The 18,501-nt window shown below is 57.4% G+C and overlaps 1 protein-coding gene across 5 annotated transcripts; it reads right to left on the reverse strand.

Annotated features, from left to right (window-relative positions):
• LOC106037044 (glutamine synthetase) lies at window positions 1–13,207 on the reverse strand. 5 transcript variants are annotated; one of them, XM_066980537.1, is made up of 7 exons: window positions 13,167–13,207; window positions 5,052–5,227; window positions 4,332–4,493; window positions 3,009–3,155; window positions 2,022–2,149; window positions 893–1,092; window positions 1–723 (listed from the first exon to the last, which is right to left on the reverse strand). In XM_066980537.1, exons 1-7 carry the CDS (start codon window positions 13,190–13,192, stop codon window positions 402–404), a joined length of 1,161 nt encoding a protein of 386 aa, XP_066836638.1. In that variant the 5' UTR covers window positions 13,193–13,207; the 3' UTR covers window positions 1–401. The 5 variants fall into 5 exon arrangements, with proteins under 5 accessions (XP_066836638.1, XP_047906681.1, XP_066836641.1 ...); XM_048050724.2 differs by lacking the exon at window positions 13,167–13,207 and adding an exon at window positions 6,986–7,008; XM_066980540.1 differs by lacking the exon at window positions 13,167–13,207 and adding an exon at window positions 5,509–5,532.
• Window positions 13,208–18,501: the final 5,294 nt, after the last annotated feature.

Consider the following 18,501-nt stretch of genomic DNA (forward strand, 5'->3'; position numbering starts at 1 on the left):
CAGCGTAACCCGGCTGCCACACAGCCAGGAAAATTATTTATTATCTTTTCCTTGCAACAGAGATACAGGGAAAAAAAGCACCCACCCACCCCAGGTGCAAACAGCAGCAGCTGCAGCTTCCACGTAGGAATCTATGTACATCACAGTGTAAAGTCCATCGGAAAAAAAAATTCCATCCAAGTCTTAAAAAACTCCCCAAGGATGACCTAAAACCAGGAACCAGAAAAAGTGGTTGAGAAAATAGGTTGGGCCCCTCCCTCTCACTATAAAATATATATAATTTCTAAGGCGACATTTCACAAAACCAGAAGCGAGCTTCCTAAAGAGTCTGAGCTGACAGCCGACGGCACCGTGCGGGCACGGCTCGCCTCGACACGAAAACCTCCACCCACCCCGCGGCCTCAGTGGTCGGCATAGTCCTTGGTCTCCACGCCGGTCTCGTTGAGCACCGTGGTCCTCATGATGGCCTCGGTGACCGCGTAGGGGTCGCAGTTGGCCGCCGGCCGCCGGTCCTCGAAGTAGCCGAAGCCATCCTGGCCCACCTGGCGCGGGATGCGGATGCTGGCACCCCGGTTGGCCACGCCGGCGGAGAACTCGAAGATGTTGGAGGTCTCGTGGTGGCCGGTGAGCCGCCGGGAGTTGTCCCTGCCGCCCCGCGGGTCGTAGACGCAGATGTGGTAGTCGTGCCGCTTGCTCAGCTTCTCGATGGCCGCTTCGATGTGTCTGTGGGGGACCAGGACAGGGTCAGGTTTGGCACAGGGACCAGCAGAGCCCAGGGGCACTCTCAGGCCACCACACATGGCAACGTGCTTTTAAAATCAGTCAATCCCCCCGGCTCGGCGCGTGGCCCCAACCCTCCCGCGTGCAGCCCAGGGCTCCCCCAGGGACTCACTTGAGACCCCCGTCCCTCCGCATCTCCTCGGTGCTGTAGTTGGTGTGGCAGCCGGCCCCGTTCCAGTTGCCCGTCATCGGTTTGGGGTCCAGCGTGGCCACCACCCCGAAGTCCTCGCAGACGCGGTGCAGGATGAAGCGAGCCATCCAGAGGTGATCGCCCATCTCGATGCCTTCGCACGGACCCACTTGAAATTCCCACTGGAAGGGGAGAGTAGATGTGTTGGGGGGACGGGAGAGATTTGTGCCTCAGCTGTGGGGCAGCTCATGTCCCTGTCACCCCCCCCGCAAGAGCTGCCAGCGTGGGGAATGGCTGAGCTTTATAATTCACCCATCAGGAATCAGCGACCAGATGGGGAGCATTGAGTTAAGCAGCAGGACAGATTTTGCACGCCAAAAAAAAAAGGGAATAAACTGCTCACAACGAAGGAGAGAAAATCGGAGGGCTTTTCTCAAAATGGAAGTAAACAAGTATCACGCCCTGCTCCAAGGCTGGCGCTCGAGCTGCTGGCATGTAAGATCCTCCTGCAAGTTGGGCACGGGACTAAAGATGTCCCCACGAGTCCTTCCTGGGGACAGGGTTGCGCCACCCTTGGTGACTAAGCTGGGATGACGCATCCGCAGCTGCTGGCATGGCCCGGCCGGAGCGCGGGGTGCTGGGGGCAGCCGAGGAGGACCCTGAAAAGATCAGGGCAAACAGCAGGGGCTTTAAAAGCCTGCCTCAGCCCCGCTGCTGATAAACCCCCGCTTATCAGCGGGAGAATCAAATTGCTGTCGGCCAGTCTGGCCGCCTGCATAAAGCAATCAGAGGCTCCCTTGTGTCAACTCCTAAAAAACCCAAATCCCCTCCAGCCACCCCAAGGCTGTGTCCTACAGGAGGTTCCCAGCACTTAGGGCAGAGGAGCAGGACGCAGACACTCTCAGCTCCACTTGCTGCTCCCGCAGCCCACCCTGGCTCACGCTGATGCTGTGCTGGGCACCGCAGGGTTGGCTCAGCCCCACTGACCGCTTTCCATCACTGGGGACCCAACAGCAGAGAAGCCCCAAGGAGAAATAGGGAGCACAAGTCTGGGAGAAGCAGACCTGGAGCATCCTCGTGGTCAGCACCTCTGAGCCCCACAGGCACCTACCTGGGAGGGCATCACCTCCGCGTTGGTGCCACAGATCTTCACCCCCGCGTAGAGACAAGCCTTGTAGTGGGACTCCACGATGTCCCGCCCGTACACCTTATCCGCTCCAACCCCACAGTAATAGGGGCCTGGGAAGGAAACAGAAGGCACCACACAAATAAGGCTTTGGGGAGGAACGGCAGTGTGCCCCCACCACCCCCAGGCAATGGGACCAGCATCGGCTGCAGAGGATTTACGGAGATCAAATGGGGATCCGTGGCGCATCGGGCCACCAACCCCAACTCAGGGGAGCAGTGAGCGACCATCTGCGCAACCTGGGCCTTATCTCTGCAGCTCAACAGGACTTGTAACGCCAACTGGGAGGCAGCCAGGAGATAAGGAGAGCTTGGCTGGGTCTGCCCCGGGGCACCCCATTGACCCTCTGAGCACTTCAAGCTCTGGAGATTGTTCTGCCAACAGCTGGCATTGTTCGTGCCCACAACAGTCAGCTGGCTGTGGTTTCACAGCGCTCTTCCTCATTCACGCAGATCAGAGGAAGAAGATATCTTCTCCCCGCTTAGGGGAAAGGAGATGTTGCAAACAGCCCGTCCCTGCGACGCGAAGAAGTCAGGTTGGGAAACCCCTGGCCCTCTCCCAGGAGGTGCTCAGCCTCGTGCGCTGCAGCGCCCGGCCGGTCCTTTCACCAACAGCCGCGGGGAGATTTTTCCGGCCGAGTTCTCCAGCCCTTGACAAACAAGTCGTGCAGCCCAGAGCTGTTTGTGCAATGGGCTCTGGCGGGAGCGGCGCTGCCGGCCGGCTCACGTGAGCCACGGGGCAGTCGGCAAAACAGCTCCAGCCCTCCTTCTCCTGGCTCCCACAAGGGGAAACGTGCCCAAGCACCAGCAGTGGGATGGGATGGGGATAGGATGGGATGCTGCCCCGGTAGGGACATCAGCAGCAGCAGCCCCCGGTGAGCATTTGGGCTGGGGTTCGCAGGAAGGCACTTACCCTGCGGGCCGGGGAAGCCGTTGTCGGGCCAGCCGTAGGGGTGGCCGTTGATGCCCAGCAGCGTGTACTCCTGCTCCATCCCGAACCAGGGGTGGCTGTCCTTCACCAGGTCCATGACTTTCTTGCAGGTGTGCCTCAGGTTGGTCTCTGCGGGCAGGGAGGTCCCGGTCAGACCCACGCCGTGGGCATGCGCCCACCGTGCTCAGCTCCATCCCACTCAAGTCTCAGCCACCTCCCAGAGCATTTCCCGCAGAAGCCTCAGGGAAAGCGGTGAGCGAATCCCCCTTCCTGCAGGGCCTTCTGCTCACCAGGTTCCTCCTTGCAGAGCCACTGCATGCCCACAGCATCAGGCCACAGGCCCAGGAGGTTTCATTAAACTACCCCCAAAACCACTGCCTCCGCCCCATGATGTCTTCCTCCCGAGACATCAGGACACATCCCCAGCCCTGTCCCCCGGGCACCCGGCACATCTAGGAGCAGGGACTGACCACCTCCCACCGCTTCTCTGCTCCCATCCCCAGCTTATTCCTCATCTCCCTCCAGCCCCATGGTTTTGGGAGCAGCTGGGCTGGCTCAGGAGCAGAACAACGTGCCACATGAGGTCCTTAATGGCAACGCAGCCCTGCTCCCGGAGGAGCTGGAGGACTGGAAGCTGCACAGCTCCAGCACCCAGGGCTGGCTTTAAGCCTTGCTCCGGCAGAGGCAGCACTGCCGGGCAAGGATCCCAACCCAAACCCTTCCCCCCAGGCATCCCCTCCTCCATCCTGGGCTTTATCAGATGGACAGACAGACACCGGGACTGCAGACTTCTGCCCTTGGCGATAAGCCCTTGCGTTTGCAAAAGGACGCCCCGAGCCACGCCAGCACCTTCGCATTCCTTTCCTGCGGCCATCAACAAGGCGAGCAGCCACCAAGCCGGCGCATTACAGCGAGCTGCTGTTCCCCTCCCCGAGCGCTTTGAACACCGCTTCTCACCTACAGTTTCCCCTTATTTACAAGCCAGAGCACTGATGCTTTGCACGGCCCCGCAGGGCTGGGAGAGCTCAGGATTAAACCCTGGGCCACCCCATGCCACCTATCCGCACGGGAGCAGGACGGCAGCCGCCTCTCGCTGCTCTGCTCCTCGCCCTTCGCAGCAGCTGCTGCAACAGGTCCCTGCACGCACCCGCCTCTGCCAGTGCTCGCATTTCAGAGCCTTAGGCCAAGAGCTCAGCGCAGGTTGGCGAGGAGCAGCGTCAGTGCCAGCGGTCTTCTTGGAGAGAGGCACCCCGAGTTATAGCGGGGTGGCTGGGATTAGTAGTTATTAACGATACCGGTGCTCACCTGCAGGCTTCCTGTTGTACTTGAGCACTTCGCACAGCACCAGCTTGTTGGGGTCCAGGCAAAAAGGGTCCCTGAACATGCAGACGGGCACCAGGAACATGTCGCTGTTGGAGCCCTCCGCCTGCGCTGTGCTGGAGCCATCAAAATTCCACTCGGGGACATCTGTGGGGTGGGAGAGGGACAAAGGGGAGAGCGGGGTTGGGAGGAGGTATCTCACGTACGGATAGCGCGAGGTGCTGCTGGCTTAGACCCGGCATGGAGCACACAAGAGGGCACCAAGCGCCGTGCCATGACAGCCACCGAGGTTTTCATGCACAACCCTGAGCAGCGGTGCATTCACCCACCCCAGTGCCATCGGGGCGCAGGCAGGATCAGCCCCGGAGCTTTTCCTCCCCGCCGGCCACCCTCTGCCAACGCCTGGCGCGCACCGCGCTGGGTGCCAGCCCGGCTCCACGCCTGTTTGCCCGGTGGACAGGGGCGAGGATCTCACGTTCCCCTTCCCACCCAGCGCTGATGACAGATTACAGATTAGGCAAACGGCAGCCTCGCAGCCGGATATTTACACTGCCACTTTATATAACCCCGTGAGACGGCTGCAGCGGGTATCACCGGTGCCACGCAACCAAGGAAGGCGAGCACTGCCTCCCACCGCCCGAAGCGCCCCAAAACTTTATCCCGGCGATGCTCGGCGCCGTCAGGAGGGAGCGGCGGCGGCGTTACCTTCGATGCTCTTGGGCTCCTTGTCGAGGGTCCTGCTCTTGCAGCGCACGCCCTCGCCGCTGCCGTCGATCCAGACGTAGGTGACCTGCACCTGCCCGCCCTGGGGCAGCCGCATGTACTGCTCCCGCACCAGCTTGTTCAGCCTGGAGCTGTGCGACACCGACATGGCGACGGCCCTGCGGGACGGGAGCGCGCCGTCACCCCTCCGCCCCTCTTCCCCTTCTTTTGCCCCTCTTCCCCCCTTGCCCTCTCTTACTTTCCAGCCGGCCCCTCCGCCAAAGCGCCCCCCCGCTGTCCGTCACCCCCAGCCGGTCCCCTCGCTCCCCGTGTCCCCCCCCCCAAATGTCCCCCCCCCCCCCCCAAATCTCCCCGCCGTGCTCGGCGCTGCACCCGCAGCGCTGCCGCCCCCCGCGGGACTCGAACCCGCGGGACTCGAACCCGCGGCCCCGCCGCTCACCGGCCCCGGCGCTGCCCCCGGCCGCGCCCGCCGCGCTTTATAGGCGGGGGGGGGCGGCGCGGGGGCGGCTCCGCCCGGGGGGGGCGGCACCGAGCGGGGACCCGGCCCCTGCCGGGAAGGCGGGCAGGGCCGGGGGGTGCTTTGGGGGGTGCTCCGGGGTGTGGGAGGTGCTCGGGGGGCGGGGGGCGCTGGGTGAGGAGCCGTGGGGCACAGAACGGCCCCGGGACCACCGAGTGCAGCCCCCGGTTCTGCTCAGCACCCCCCCACACCAACCCCTGTGTCTTGGAGCTTTGTCCAAACGCTCCTTGAGCTCCAGCAGCCCGGTGCCGTGCCCACGTCCCCGGGCAGCCTGTGCCAGCCCCGGACCACCTGTGGGTGCAGAACCTCTCCCTAACACCACCCTGACCACCCCTGTCCCAGCCCCGTGCCGTCCCCTCGGGTCCTGTCGCTGTCCCCAGGGAGCAGAGCTCAGCGCCTGCCCCTCCGCTCCTCACCCATCTTCCCCTCCGGAGCCCTCGCCATCCCCCTAGCATTCCCTTGGGTGCTCTCTTGACAGCTCTACGTCCTTAAAAATAACGCATCCTCTTTATTCAAACTCTTTTCTACCACCTCCCTTCTGGCAGTTTGTTTCTGTAGGGTCGTCCCGACGGCACTTTGCCCCACAGCCCCGCTCCAGGGCAGGAGGCTGTGACAGAGGGCCCCGGTGGGTGCCACGCTCCTCCCCGGCCCCCCCAGGACCATACCCCCCAGGAATCCTGTCCTGCCCCTTGCATGGACAAACCATTGTGCTAAAACACAATATTCTACATTTTCAAGCACCAGAGAGTCGTTAAGGACCTTCAGAAGCAAAACCCGCCCGCCTGCAGCAGTGGCTCTGCTCCGACTCGCAGTCAGCTGCAAGAACCCAGCAAACAGGTGGGAGCTGGAGCCGACTGCTCCAACACAGCGGCGACTTCCAGCTATCGAGCTGAAACCAAATCTCAATTAGATTAATCAAACAGGCCGCTGCCTTTTTACTTCGCCGAAGATACGGCGTTGCAGGGCTCCCCGTTGTCCCGGCAGGCAGAACAAAACCGCCCCAGCGCACCGACGGCACAAGCCGGCCGCGGCGCAAACAGCCAGCGCTGGCAGCTCACGGGCGTTATCTCAAATCCCGATAGTGTTTTTTGGGGGGAGGAGGGGAAGGATTTCAAATAAACCCCCAAAAGTCCCAGCTGCCAGAGCTGCAGGAGCACACCACAACCCCATACTCTTCCTTGTTTTTCCATTTTAAAAGAGGAGAAAATGCTTTAAAACATGCCCGGGCTCCGAAGCAGTGCGGGGCTTTGCTACCTCAGGCAGATTCATGCTTTCGGCTGTCTGACTCACCCCCAGGAATGTTTCTGTGCAAAACAGTGAAACATCTCCATGCCACCAGGGCAGCTAAAAAGCCCTCTTGCAGCAAACCCTCCCCTGCGCGTCCTCGCCGGGCACCCACCCGCAGCTCTGGTTTTCTTCTGGAGGTGTTTTGCTCCCGCAGGCAGATAAACAACCAGGAAGGCACACAAAAGCATCTGCGATTGCACAAGCACCAGGAAATGAGATCGACAGACACAGAGGCAAAACCTAATTAGCAATTTTGGTCCCCAGGTTGTGACATCAGCGGCACCTGGACGTCACCCGTCCCGCCACCTGCGGGTGCTGCCCCGGGGGAAGGAGGTCAGCGCCCAGGGATGTGCCCGAGGTTACCCGAGCGGCGGTGGCAGAGGGCACGGGGCTCCTCGGTGTCACCCTCCGTGCTGGGTGACACGCAGGGACTTTGTGCAGGAGCCCCTCAAAGCACGCGGCTCCAAACCAGCCACCTCCCTCGGCGGGGTGCTTTGGGGACACATCCATAAATCTGGCTGCGAAGCCCAAACGTTTCCTCGTTCCTGGCTGGAAATTGTCACGAACAGGGCGGCAGCCCAGGAGGAAGCGTGTGCCTGGGTGTGCGGCCCAGGCGGGGTCCCGGAGGTGTTCCCGAGGCGGCTGCGTGGCCGTGGGCGTGCTGGCCGTGTCACTGCTCCCCTGCCCACGCTGGGCTGCGCCGAGGCTCCCGCACGGGAACTGGAGCCCACGGGGGATGCAAGGGGCTGGTGCTGCGCTTCCACGGCTGGGGGCGAGGAGGAAGAACCCACAGCCCCCATCCTGGGAAAACAACACAAACCTGGCCCCAGGAGCAGCCAGCACTGAGCCCCCCACGTGTTGCATGGGTCTAACACAGTGGTGATGCTTTCAGGTGAGCTGTGCAATGCCAGGGTTCAGCCAAGATCCACGCGTCCTCACTTTATGCCCAACAAAAGCTCTGGTTTTCCCTCCTGAATGTGCCCAGAAACACCCCAAAAGTGCATACACAGCAAGCTCAAAAATACAGAGAAACAGAACAAAACGCCAACTGCACTAAAGTACAGTAGTAACTGTATGGTTCAGGGAGGAAAACTCATTTTTGGGCAGCTGGAAGTGCCGAGCACCAAAATAGTTGCAGGGGTAATCCCCGGTAATCCCTTCCCTGGTCAAAGCCCAGCCAGGCAGGGCAAACAGGGCGCGTTTATGGCTTGGGGCAGCAGGGACGGCTCCAGCCTGCAAGCGCAGGGTCCCACGCCTGCCCCAAACACCGCCAACGGGGCAGCTCACCAAATATTTGATGGATACCACAGCGTTGTTTAGCCACAAAAGCCTGCTAGGGATTTTAGCAAGGTATTCCTGCCACACAGTGTTAACGCCTGGTTATTTGCATTTTGCTGTCCACCCTGGGATCAAGTCTTATCTCACCACAGTCTAATTCCAGCCATTTCCATAGCATAAACTCGACGGTACGCTAATAGCAACGAGCACAATTCCGACCTGGATCCCTGAGCCTCTTGAACCACCTTTTACCCTCCAGCCAACGAGCTCTGGGCTCTTTGCAAACAGCGGGCTCCTGCCCGCCCGCTCCGCGACAGGCACAGCAAACATCAGCCACCGCCAGGCAAGGGATGCGTGAGCCGCCCAAGGTCAGCGCGTCGGAGGGATGGAGGCAGGAGCAGGGATGTCCTTGTGTCTGTGAACGGTCACACATTAAATCTCCAGAGGACTTTGCAGAAGACTGTTTGGGGAGGGTTTTCTCCAGCTAGAGGACTGCAGGAGGAGCAGATCCCTGGTATGGATGAGCCATCACCTCCCTCATGGTGGCTGTGAAGCTCGGAGGTGAGCACGGGCTTGGCAGGGGTCGCACACGGCTCCATGCTGGGCCCCCTCCCCAGCACCTGGGTTTTGGGTTAAGCCACAGTCAGCAACCCCTGGGGAGCTCTGGCCGAGGCTGAAACTCTTCCAGGTTTTATCTCCCTGACTTTGAGGCTTTATCAGCCTGAGCGTTTCCCAGCCTTGCCAAGATACACCAAAGATATTATTAAAACCTTTGCTTTATTAACAATAAAAGCCTTAGCAAATTTTCCAAGTTGAAAAACTTCAGGAACACAACACGCTCTATGAAGAATGGGTTAAACAGATACAAGCTGGGGTGACTTTGGGCAAAGGACCCATCGCTGCCCACACCTTCCCCAGCCACAAGCAGCGGGGTGGGCACCTGGGGCTGGGGGTGCTGCAGCCTTGGGCAGTGGTCAGCCCCCAGCGCCCAGACACAGCACAAAGCAGAGCTAGCAGGATGGAGAATTGGGTTTTTATTCAAAATTATCCTCCAGGAATCAGGGCGCTGCTCTGAAATGAGGGGTGCCCTGGTTTCATGGGTGAAATCTCCAAAGCACCGCCTGCAGCCCCAGGCAGGAGCGCTCCCTCTGCCCGCTCCAAACAGCACGTGCTGCTCTGTCCCCTGCCCAAACTGTTTGACGGGGAGATTAGAGGGAAGGCAAAGAGCAGGGTCGGCGTGGGGGAGCCCGGCACAAACACCATAAAGGGATTAGAGGGCAGGGGGCTGGGGGTGTGCGGGGATTTTCCTGCGCACCACTGGGGAAGGGGCGGATATCTACAGGTAGGGAAACACGAGGGGGATGCTGCGGGATGCTGGAGGTGGGTGTGCGCTCCCCAGCAGGTTTGCAATAACTTCCTGGGGCTGCTGCTGGGACGTGGCAGGATGCGGCCAGGGTGGGCCAGGTCAGCCCCGAAGGGTTTAGCAGGGGTGAGCCCGCTCTGGTGCTGAGGGACACGGCTGATCCGGCTGTCCCGTGGAGCTCACCCTGTTTGTGTGGCTGTGCTGCGGCACCACGCACGAGCATCGCTGGGCGATGTCTCCTCGGGGGGGGGGGTGAAGCAGCATTTCTGCCTCCGCCACACACTCACTTTTACACTTTTCCTACAAAACATCTGAAGTGACAGTTTGCATTCACAGTTAACACACATTTAAGCAACACAAATCTCGTTATGCCTGGATGTTTGCACCCAAACCACTTTCTCTTCATTCAAGCAGCAGTTACACCTTTTCCTATACACAAACGCGCACACACACACACAGATAACTCCTTAGATAACTCACAGATAACTCTGTCGCACCAAAGCACAACTGGGCAACCCACAGTCCCAACTCAAATGGCACTTTGGCAGCCACCAGCCCTATTCTGGTAGCCCAGCTCCCAGCCTGGGCTCTCCCTGGGTCCATGAGCCTCCTGCTCAGGCTCACCCCAACTCACTCTCACCCTGATGGAAATTGAGAGACCCCAAATTGGGATTTTCCCACTTTTCCTCTCATCAAGCCCTGCTCTGAACCAAGCAAGGATGGATTTTGACCAGGTCCATGCTGTCCTACAAGCTCCAAGTGCAGGCAAGGGCTAATTTTGGCACGGGATGAGCCTCTCCACCTCCAGATACGTGCTTTCTCTGGCACCAGCTGGATGCCAGCACAGCCAAGCCGTGTCCCTTCCCTGTGCATTGTCCGGGCTGGCTGGGGCAGCTCCATGCCCAGCAGGTTTTGGAGAATGCCCTCCAACCGCAGGTGACCAGGAGATAACGCCTTGCAACACCGACTGACTGCGATGAGCCAGAGATGTGCTCAAGATCGCAGCAGGACCCAACTGCAGAGGCAGCGATTCATCACCAGCCTCATGTGAGTGAGTCAGCCTCAGTGAGAGCCCCGGCTCCCACTCCTCACGCTGGGGGTGGTTTGCAGGAAGCTTCTGTAGATGGTTTTGGGGGTTATTCCCAGCTCCAGGGACACGCGGGCACTTGTTTCAGTAGGGTTGCTCCCAACAGGACGCAGAGCTTTTGCAAAGTCCCCGGGGCCCCTGCAAAGCCGCTGGCTCCTCCAGCCCGGGTGCCTGGAACAAACCCAACCGCCCTCCTTCAGCAGCATTTTTTTTTTTTGAATTTTCCTTTTTAATCCTACGGCAGTGACTTTAGGCTAAAGGGAAAGAAACTGGAGGAAAAAGGTAGACATGGCACTGGCACAGCCTCAGAGAGCTGAGGTGACAGGGTCTGATCTCCAGCAGAACACGGGGAGTTGCACGTTGCCGACACGGGGAACACGAAGCAGCACCGAGCCTGGTCGATAGCTGAACACGAGCTGGGGGCTCGCCCAGATCCCAGCTTTTTCTGCAGGGATGGGACCACCGCTGCCCTGTAAAAAACATCCCCAGCATACATAACCATGTTTTATTTTTTTATTATTATTTTTAAACCATCGGCATTCATTTTAGCAAAACCAAACCTCAAGGCTCACCAAAGCCCCCATAACAACGAAGTGCTCTGAGCACAGCTGCCAAACAAGCACGTTAACCCTCTATACCCCACTTTAGTTATGATCAACAGCAAGCAACGCACCCAAGCACAAGGGTGAGTAGCACCCGCAGCCTCCTCGCCCAGCTGCCTTCCCAGCCCGTATCCTGTTTGGCAACCCAAATTTACAGCCTTACACAGATGCAAAGCTTTTTCACTTCCCTCGCCGCTTGCGCTGAGCCTTTGCTGATGTCAGCCCCTGCACTCACAGCAGCGTGACTTGGTTTGCCAGGGTCGGGGGGGGGACGGACAGACTTCAAGAGAAAACAGGAGCAGGTATTTAGTTGCTGTTTTTGGTGGTGGTGGTGTTGACCCCAAAATGGTGCTTTTCTCTGCAGAAGTAACATTATCTCTTTGCAACTATGTGATTTCAGGAGCTGGAATTTTTTTTTTTTCTGTAAAGTTAATTAAGCACTTTAAAGGCAATTCTTGCAGCCTGTAGGATTTGGCCTTAGATACACAGAACCTTGAGGAGGTGCCCTGTAGTGCTCTGGGGCCATTAGTGCAGCAGGGGAGAAATTTCTTTGGCAAAAGCTTTATTTTGTTTCTTCTTACCACTGAAGGCCACCTCACTGCAGCCCTTTGCACAAACACGTTGCTTTTGCCAAAAGTTGGCTTTGAATTAGCCCGGAGGAAAGCAGCCTGGTGTGCATGAGTGCTTTGGGCTTGTGGGCGTTGAACCTGCCGAGGCTGCAGCTCGCTTCTTGTGGGGTGCCCGCCCTGCCCAATTTAAAACAAACGTGCCAACCCTACAAACTCCCTTGTTCTAGGGGAAAAGGCTCACTAAGAACTTTATTTTGGCCTGGTTCAGCCCATTTTACAAGCAGTTGTGTTTGAAAGGCGTTTCTGTTGTTCCCTAGCACAGCGTCTCCATCCACGTTGGCTTTATTCCCAACGGGAGATGCTGCTGGTGGTTTGCTTTGCTGCAATAGCAGCGCTTGGCCCGGAGCTCCCTGCCCCCTTGGGTGCCCATCCTATGCCTTCAGCCCAAACTTCCCCTGATCACTATGAAGCCCAAAGCGAAGCTTATTCCATTACCCAAACCTAGGGAGCACTGCCCAGCATCACCCAAGGGCACGCTGGTGACGCAGCCATCAGTTGCCACCTGCCCTTCGGGACTTCTGCTGCTGGAGCACATGGCACAAGTTATGGTGCCCGTGCACTTACCCCAACCTGGCTGATTAGCAGCACGTTGCATTTCCAGCTGCAAGGGAGCAGAGCAGGCAGCATCACTGCTCCCTCTCCTCCTTCGGTGCCTGCACGGCCGTTGCATTGCCTCCTGCCCGGCCGTAGCGGGGCTCTGCAGTGAATCACTCCTCGATTCCACCTCCAGCTGCTGGCTCAGTAATTGCTCCTGGCTCACAAGCACCAAAGACAAACGGTCCAGGACCGGCCAGGCTCTGTAACAGGCTGCGTGCCTCCAAGCCTAATTACTGGTGTCATTTTGTGCTGTGCGTGCGTTCAAACTGCTGCTGAAATGGGTGCTGCCTTCTCGTGCTGGGTCTAAAGCTACAGGGCCACAAGGTATCAGGGTAAGTCACCAAAAAACTTCAAACCCTCCATGTCCTTCTCTGCTCCTTGCAGCCAGACCCCACCACCGCTCCCTGCCCCCTCTGCTAATGACCCCATGGAGCAGCCCCTGGGGAGCTCGGCCATGCTGCTGCACCAGGAGCGGCCCATCTCCTTCTGCATCCTCCCTGCCCCAGACCTGGGGACATCCCAAATCATCTTCAAGGGCTTCGGCCCCATCCTGCCTTGAACACATACGTCCCCTTCCAGCTCCCCTGCCCTCCCTGCACCGCTTGTGAAGGAGCAGCACAGGGCACCAGCGACAGTCCCCAGGGTACCGCCAGCTGAGCCCCACCAGCACCCCCCACAACCCTCCCCACATTGCCACCTCTGCAAAAAGCCAAAATAACACCACATGCAGCCCTTACCAAGCTGAGCCCAGGGCTAGCACCATGACGGCTGAGTCCTGCAGCCCTTCATAGCCCCCGGCACCATCAGGATCCCTGCTCCCTCTCCCCAGCTTTGTGCCCTGGGGCAGTACCTCCCACCCCCAGCTGTGGGACATGATCACCCCCATCCCACACCTGCCCCAGCTGCCTGAGGTTTGCTGCAGCCTTCAGGAGTGGGGGATGTCGGGGAAGGGTGCTGGGTGGCTGGGACGTGATGATCTGGGGGGCTAAAACTCAGAGCTTTGGGACTTTTGGAAGCTCCACTGTTGATTCTTCATCACTAGAAGGAACAAAGGACGGGTGGATGGATGGAGCTGCGTGTGGATGGACAGATGGATGGAAGGAAGGAATGATGGAAGGAATGAAGGATGGATGGATGGATGGATGGATGGATGGATGGATGGATGGATGGATAGAGCTGCATGTGTGGGTTTATGGCCCCAAACTCAAGCCTTACGTGTTGTTGCTGGGGTGTTCCCACATCCTTTTTTTCCTCCTCCTGTGTGAACCCTGTGAATTCAGCTCTTCACTTCAAACCCCCCCGCTGTCCATCCCCAGGACAGGTGACAACCCTCAGCAGTCAGGCAGGAAGGGAAGCCGAGGCACAGCACACTGGGGTCTCGCAGCCGGCTGGAGGAGGTGTGTGGTTCTTTGTTTTTTCCTCCTTGAAAATAGGAGCCTGCCTCCAGTCTCACACAACGCTGTTCTCCTTCCTCTGCTTTCCTTTCCTGCTGCCCTGAGCTGTGTTTTCCCAGCTGTGTGGGTGCAGGAGCAGGGATGAGATTGCACTGGTGGGGGATGCCCTTGCCTGATCCTCAGTGCAGGCAAGCAGCCACGCACCTGCCCCACAACCCAGGCTTCTCCGTGCTGATGCTCGGAGGGGACATCCCTGTGTTCCAGGGACCTGTGGGCACCAACGGTGGCACTGATAGTTTTGACTAATCCTTTTTAGCTGGACTGGGTTTGGAAAGGCTTCACAATGAGGAGAAAATAAATGTTGTCGTCTTCTAGGGGCCACCAGCGAGCATTCCTTTCCCAGCAGGTGTGGATCTGGGTGGGTTTTGTCTTAGTTCTGTTGTGGTCTCCCCAGCCTGGTGGACACCACGAGCCAGCTCGGCGTGTGGCTGGGCAGCGGGACAGGATTCAGTGAATGGCTTTTGTTAACCAGAAATGGTGCCAGGGACATCTAAAGGCCACTCTCCACACAAATCCCTCTTGTAAACATTTCTTCCACATAAGCACCCGTTGGCGATCAGCCCCAAAGTGCTCAGAGCCCTCTCACCAGGACCGCAGCTTTGGGCCCAGCTTTGTTTGTGTTGGAAGCAGCAGAAGGCACTGCAAAGCTCCCTGTTTGCAGGGCTCGAGGGACACACAGCATTTAAGTCTCTTGCCCCTGGCTCCATGCAATCACCCCCAATGCCCAGTCTGCAGATTTTCCATTTTCTGTTTTGTGTTCAGAAATAAACTTGAAAAAGCACCTCATTCCCTCCTGGAACGCCCCAAATTAGTGATGAGAGCAGAGACTGCAACCCCTGCAACTGTTCTAAAGCTGATTTAGTGATTTACAGCCCCAGCTCTTGGTTTCTGAGCTGCTGGAAGAGGAAGCAAGCTTTCACAACAGCACCAAGCCAAGACAGCATCCAGTAAATGCCGTGGCGGGGATGAGCTGGGCTTTGGCATGGTGTGTTCATCCAGGCTGTGGTTGTGCGTTATCATCTCACAAACAGGAAGCCTGCTTGCAAGTCAACTACTAAAAATGTGGGGAAGCGGCCATCGGCGCTGCCGGGTGAGCAGGTTCTGGCAGCGCTGGTTGCCCACACGCCAGCTCGGAGCTGCTGGGCTCCTAACGCAACGCAGGCAGCATGTCCCAGCCCCGTGTGGCAGGCGAGGCCAAGGGCTTTCCCCAGCCCACGTCAGCAGTGTCCTTCCTCCCACTGTGCCTGCCGGGATGGCGCAGGAGGGCTCCCACGTCACGGGAACACCTCACTGTGGCTCGTCGTGGGCTGGCACCGTTTAACGTGCTGATGGGCTGGTATCTCCCCAGGGGAGGGAGGGGTCGAAGCAAAACTGGGGAGTCTGCGGAATGAAGTGTTTGCACCTGAAGCGACTGCCTTCCGCTGAAAACTTTGCTGTTTGGCTCTCCAGGGCAGAGCCCATCTGTAGCAACCCCGCTCCCATGCACACAATTTGCTGCTGCAGCACCACGCATTGCAAACCTCAGTGCAATGTGCCATACAACACAGCATACAAGGCGAAACCATGCAATCAAACTGCAATGCAAACCTCAGCACCACGCTGAGCACCGTGCTTTGCAAAGACTGACACATGGTTTGGGTTTGGTGTCAGCTGGGAAGAAACCACTGGTTTAATCCAGAGGTTAAACTCAGCTGCACTGTGGAAAGGCACCATCCACCCATGCTCCAAGACATTTCTGTGGGTTTTAGTGCTTTAGCAAACTCCTCACCCACTTTGCTGTGCTGCTCAGCGAGCCTAAATACAAAAAGATAAATTAAAGGCTGGTGGATCTGCATGGGACCAGGGTCTCTATGCCTCCAGGTTGTACAGAGGGACTTGGTGCCATGGTGGTTTTCTGGGCTTGGGTTCACCAGGGCTTGTCCAGAAGACCATCATGCTCTACAGAAAATCAGCAGTGGTGCTCCAGTCAGCCTTTTGTTCTTGTGCCCACCTTTTACCCTTGAGTGCAAGGACTCCAAAGCTGTGCTGAGCACGGGAAGGTTGTTTGGAGGTTGCGGGATGCTGAAACAAGACCGCCTGCAGCGGGCTCCAGGCCTGAGCTCAGCTAAAAGCCACCACAGAACTGCCTGTGGCTGTTCGTTAAATGGTCAAAAGGATTTGGGAGACCAGTAATAGGATTACAGAGCCTGCTCCTTTGGTCACCACTGTTCACATGAGCTCAGTCAGTAACTGAACCCTTTACACTGTTCATCCTGGCCCAGTGATGCTCTGCCATGTGCACAGGGAGTAGGACCTGATAGCTCTTCCCTGCCTTAAAAAAACAAAAATAAAAACAAAAAAACAAAAAAAAACACGATTGTTAATCACAAGCTGCTTCTGTGCACGTTTAACAAATGGCCTTATGAGAGGTTCATGCTGGGGCCAGTCTGCAAAGACAGGGCTAGAGCAGGCCACTCAGCTGGGCCTGCAAAGGCTGGGCCAGGCAGGGCCGCAGCCTTCACCCAGGGCCACGTCCCAACCTGGACACAGGCGTTCATTGCTGGTCACAGCCTGTCACACTCCTGCTGGGCTTCGGTTCCCCTCTCCCCTTCAGCCCAGCGACAGAGAGTTGGTGGAAGGAAACCCCCATTTGCTGCCCCCAGCCCTTGGCCACATTTCAGGGGTGAAGCAGAGCTCAGAGCTGGGGGGAACCAACATGAGCTTAGACTGGAGTGAAGGAGATGGCATCAAGATCCTGAAACCTGAAAGTGGTAGAAATCGATGGTCCGAAACCATCAGCATCTTCACCTTTGCTCAAAGCTAGAAACAAACGGTGTCTGACTTGCGAACCAGGTGCCTGGTGCGGCATTTGGGTGAGGCTTCAGATCCGGTAAAGGTGCAGCTATCACGCAGTGATAACCTGCATTTAACTAAGTAATAGTGTGGTTGTGCGCCTCATAAGTGCACAAGCTCATCTCAGAAAGGTGTAAGAATCATCTTAAAACATCAAAAGCTTAAAGGCAGTCTCCTTATAGCAAGCGAATAGGGACCATGATCCCAAAAGATTCCGTAAGATCAAACACGCCTGAAACGGACACAGTACTCGAGAACAGGACACAGTACTCTAGGCCACACCTGGAGCGCTGGGGCCAGCTCTGGGCCCCACAGAACAAGAAAGACCTGGACGTGCTGGAAGGAGCCCAGCAGAGGGCCACCACGATGTGGAAGGGCTTGGAGCCCCTCTACTGCAAGGGGAGGCTGAGAGCTGGGACTGCTCGGCCGGGAGAAGCGGGGGCTCAGGGGGGATCTCATCAACATCTATAAATACCTGAAGGAAGGCGCAACAAAGAGGGAGCCAGGCTCTTTTCCATGGTGCCAAGTGCCAGGACAAGCATCATAGACTATCCCAAGTTGGAAGGGACACACAAGGATTGTCGAGTCCAACTCCAAGAGGTACTGGGCAGAAACTGGAACACAAGAGATTCCCCTGGTCATCAGGGAGCATTTATTCGCTGTGCAGGTGATGGAGCACTGTCACAGGTTGCTCAGAGAGCTTGTGGAGTCCCCTCCCTGGAGATCTTCTAAAGGCACCTGGATGTGGTCCTGGGCACCCTGCTCGGGATGGCCCTGCTGGAGCAGGGGTTGGACCAGAGGGACCCAGTCGTGCTGTGACTATGTGAAATGGGATGCTTTCACTGCAGTTACCAAATACTAACAGCTCAAACCCAGAAAAGAGGATTTGTGATCATGCTTATGGTAGAGTTGGGTTTTTAAATGTAGGATGAGATAGAGTCACATGCAAGACTGCAGACATGTTTTGGTGCCCAAGCATTGGCTGTAGCTGTACATGCCTGAACAGCTGCTGGTATTCAAGCCAGCTGTCCTGGCTGAATTACTGACTGCCAGTTCATTAAGAGCAGGAAGGTGAATGTTGACCAGGAAAGCATTTTGCATCAAAATTATTCAAGCTATGCTCCCTGGTGGAACAAAAAGGGATTATCCTGATGTGGTTCCTCCCCATCACTTGCTCGCCTGGGTTTTGAATATGAGTCTTCAGCTTTCTGTTGGCCACTTTGGCAAATGCTGTGATCGGGGACAGGGAAAGTCACCCTTTCCACAGGCACATACAAATGCCTCCTCATTTATGTATCAGCTCAACACAAAAATATTTCCTCCTTCAAGCAGGAGCCCGAAACCAAGCTGCTGCTCGCTGCCACCCACATGCCCATGCAAGGCAGGACTATGAAGCTTGCCTGGATGTTGCAATAGGACCCATCCAAGAGCAGCATTACTAACAGTAAGGAACAACACCTTCCATCTGATCACGCAAGGGATTGACTATCATTATAGTCACAAATCAAATTAAGCTGCACAACTCCCCCCTGGAAGGCAGGCAGGCAGGGATTAGCCAAAGAATTAATTAGGAGAGAGAAGCAAAGTTAGAAAATGAGTCTCCTGGTCACTTCTGGGTGCCCTTGGTAGCAGTTTCCAGGATGACTGCATTATTTATTGGGTTCTGCGGGCAGTCAGCTGGCCACAGCTCCGCTGATGGACCAGAAGGGAAGGAGGAGGCATGGAGGCAGATCCAACAGCTGAGACATCCAAATCCAACCTGAAGTGGGGTACTGGGAACCAAAAC

This window comes from Anser cygnoides, chromosome 20, assembly GCF_040182565.1.
Source record: "Anser cygnoides isolate HZ-2024a breed goose chromosome 20, Taihu_goose_T2T_genome, whole genome shotgun sequence".
Classification (NCBI taxonomy): domain Eukaryota; kingdom Metazoa; phylum Chordata; class Aves; order Anseriformes; family Anatidae; genus Anser; species Anser cygnoides.